The sequence below is a fragment of the Lepidothrix coronata genome, unplaced genomic scaffold (assembly GCF_001604755.1).
Source record: "Lepidothrix coronata isolate B3197 unplaced genomic scaffold, Lepidothrix_coronata-1.0 Scaffold4236, whole genome shotgun sequence".
In the NCBI taxonomy this organism is placed as follows: Eukaryota; Metazoa; Chordata; class Aves; order Passeriformes; family Pipridae; genus Lepidothrix; species Lepidothrix coronata.
In genome coordinates this window covers 1-1,110 of record NW_016694416.1, presented here as the reverse complement: position 1 = coordinate 1,110, position 1,110 = coordinate 1, and the positions used below count along the sequence as shown (strand labels likewise).

Genomic DNA, 1,110 nt, shown 5'->3' with positions numbered 1-1,110 from the left:
GGCGAGCGCCTGTCCCTGTGCCGGGCCGGGTGGCTCCGGGCCCCGGGGGGGTTCGTGGCCACCTACACGCACGGGTGGGTCCCCCCCGGCCCCCCCGTGGCCATGGGCACCTACGGGGCTCTGGTGGCCTGCGGGGGGCCCGGCCCGGGGCCCCCCCCGGCGGAGCTGCGGGAGTTGGGGCGCAGGGTGGCCCAGCACGTGGTGGGGTTGGCGCCCACCGCGCTGGGGACCCCCGAGGACGAGCTGGGGGGGGACGGGGAGACGCGGCTGCTGGCACAGGGGACCCTCCTGGAGCCGGGGGTGCCCCTGGGCCGGTACCTGCGGGACCGGGGGGGGCTCCAGGTCTGGGACTTCCTGCGCTTCCAGTGCGGGGAGGAGCCCCCCGAGGAGCCCCCCCGGGACCCCCCCGCGTCGCCGGCATGAGGGGGTGTGGCTCGGCCCCTCCCCCGGAGCCAGTTTGGGGGGCCCCGCCCAGATTTGGGGGGGATGAAGCTGAATAAAGGTGTGAAGGAACGAGCCCAGAGTATTTTGTGGGATCTCCAACCCCCCCTCCCCCAGGACTGCTCCCCAACCCCTCCGTGCCCCCGCCGCCCCCCCCAAGGAGCCCCAATTTCCTGCTGGTTTTTAATGGCAAATCGATACAAAAAGGGGCCCAAACCCCTGGGGGGGGTGTGATGGACTGGGGGGTGCCCAGGAAACCCCAAACCCTCGGGGGGTGGGAGGGAAGGAGGAGGGAGTGATGGCTGGGGGTGGGAGGGGGTGCCCAGGACCCCCCAAAACCGGGGGGGGCACAGGGAGGCTGTTTTGGGGCATTTTCTCTCACCCCTCGGGTGGTTTGGTGGTGACCCAGGGGGTGTAAATGGGGACCCCCCTCGGCACCCTCATTGTGGGGGGTGACACCCCTGCGGGGGCACAGGGGAGACCCCAGTGTGGGTGTCAGGTTTGGGGGGGGGTGGGGACCCTCCCCCCCATTCCCGGGCTGCCGTGGGGTCCCCCCAGCCCCGGGTCCCTCATGGGGGGGGGGGAGGGGCACAGATGGGGAGGGGCGAGGGGGGGGAGGTCACCGGGTGTCCCGGGTGGGGTCTCCCCATTCCGTCCCTGCCCCCGGGG

At 73.1% G+C, this 1,110-nt stretch overlaps 1 protein-coding gene across 1 annotated transcript; it reads left to right on the top strand.

The window, feature by feature from the left end:
• Nucleotides 1-24: 24 nt before the first annotated feature.
• TSFM (Ts translation elongation factor, mitochondrial) lies at nucleotides 25-513 on the top strand. Its single transcript, XM_017803790.1, has one exon. The coding sequence runs from the start codon at nucleotides 103-105 to the stop codon at nucleotides 421-423; it is 321 nt and encodes a 106-aa protein (XP_017659279.1). The 5' UTR covers nucleotides 25-102; the 3' UTR covers nucleotides 424-513.
• Nucleotides 514-1,110: the final 597 nt, after the last annotated feature.

What these genes read in the sequence shown, in the direction of transcription:
- TSFM (XM_017803790.1), top strand. Translation starts at nt 103, where the DNA reads ATGGGCACCTACGGGGCTCTGGTGGCCTGCGGGGGGCCCGGCCCGGGG.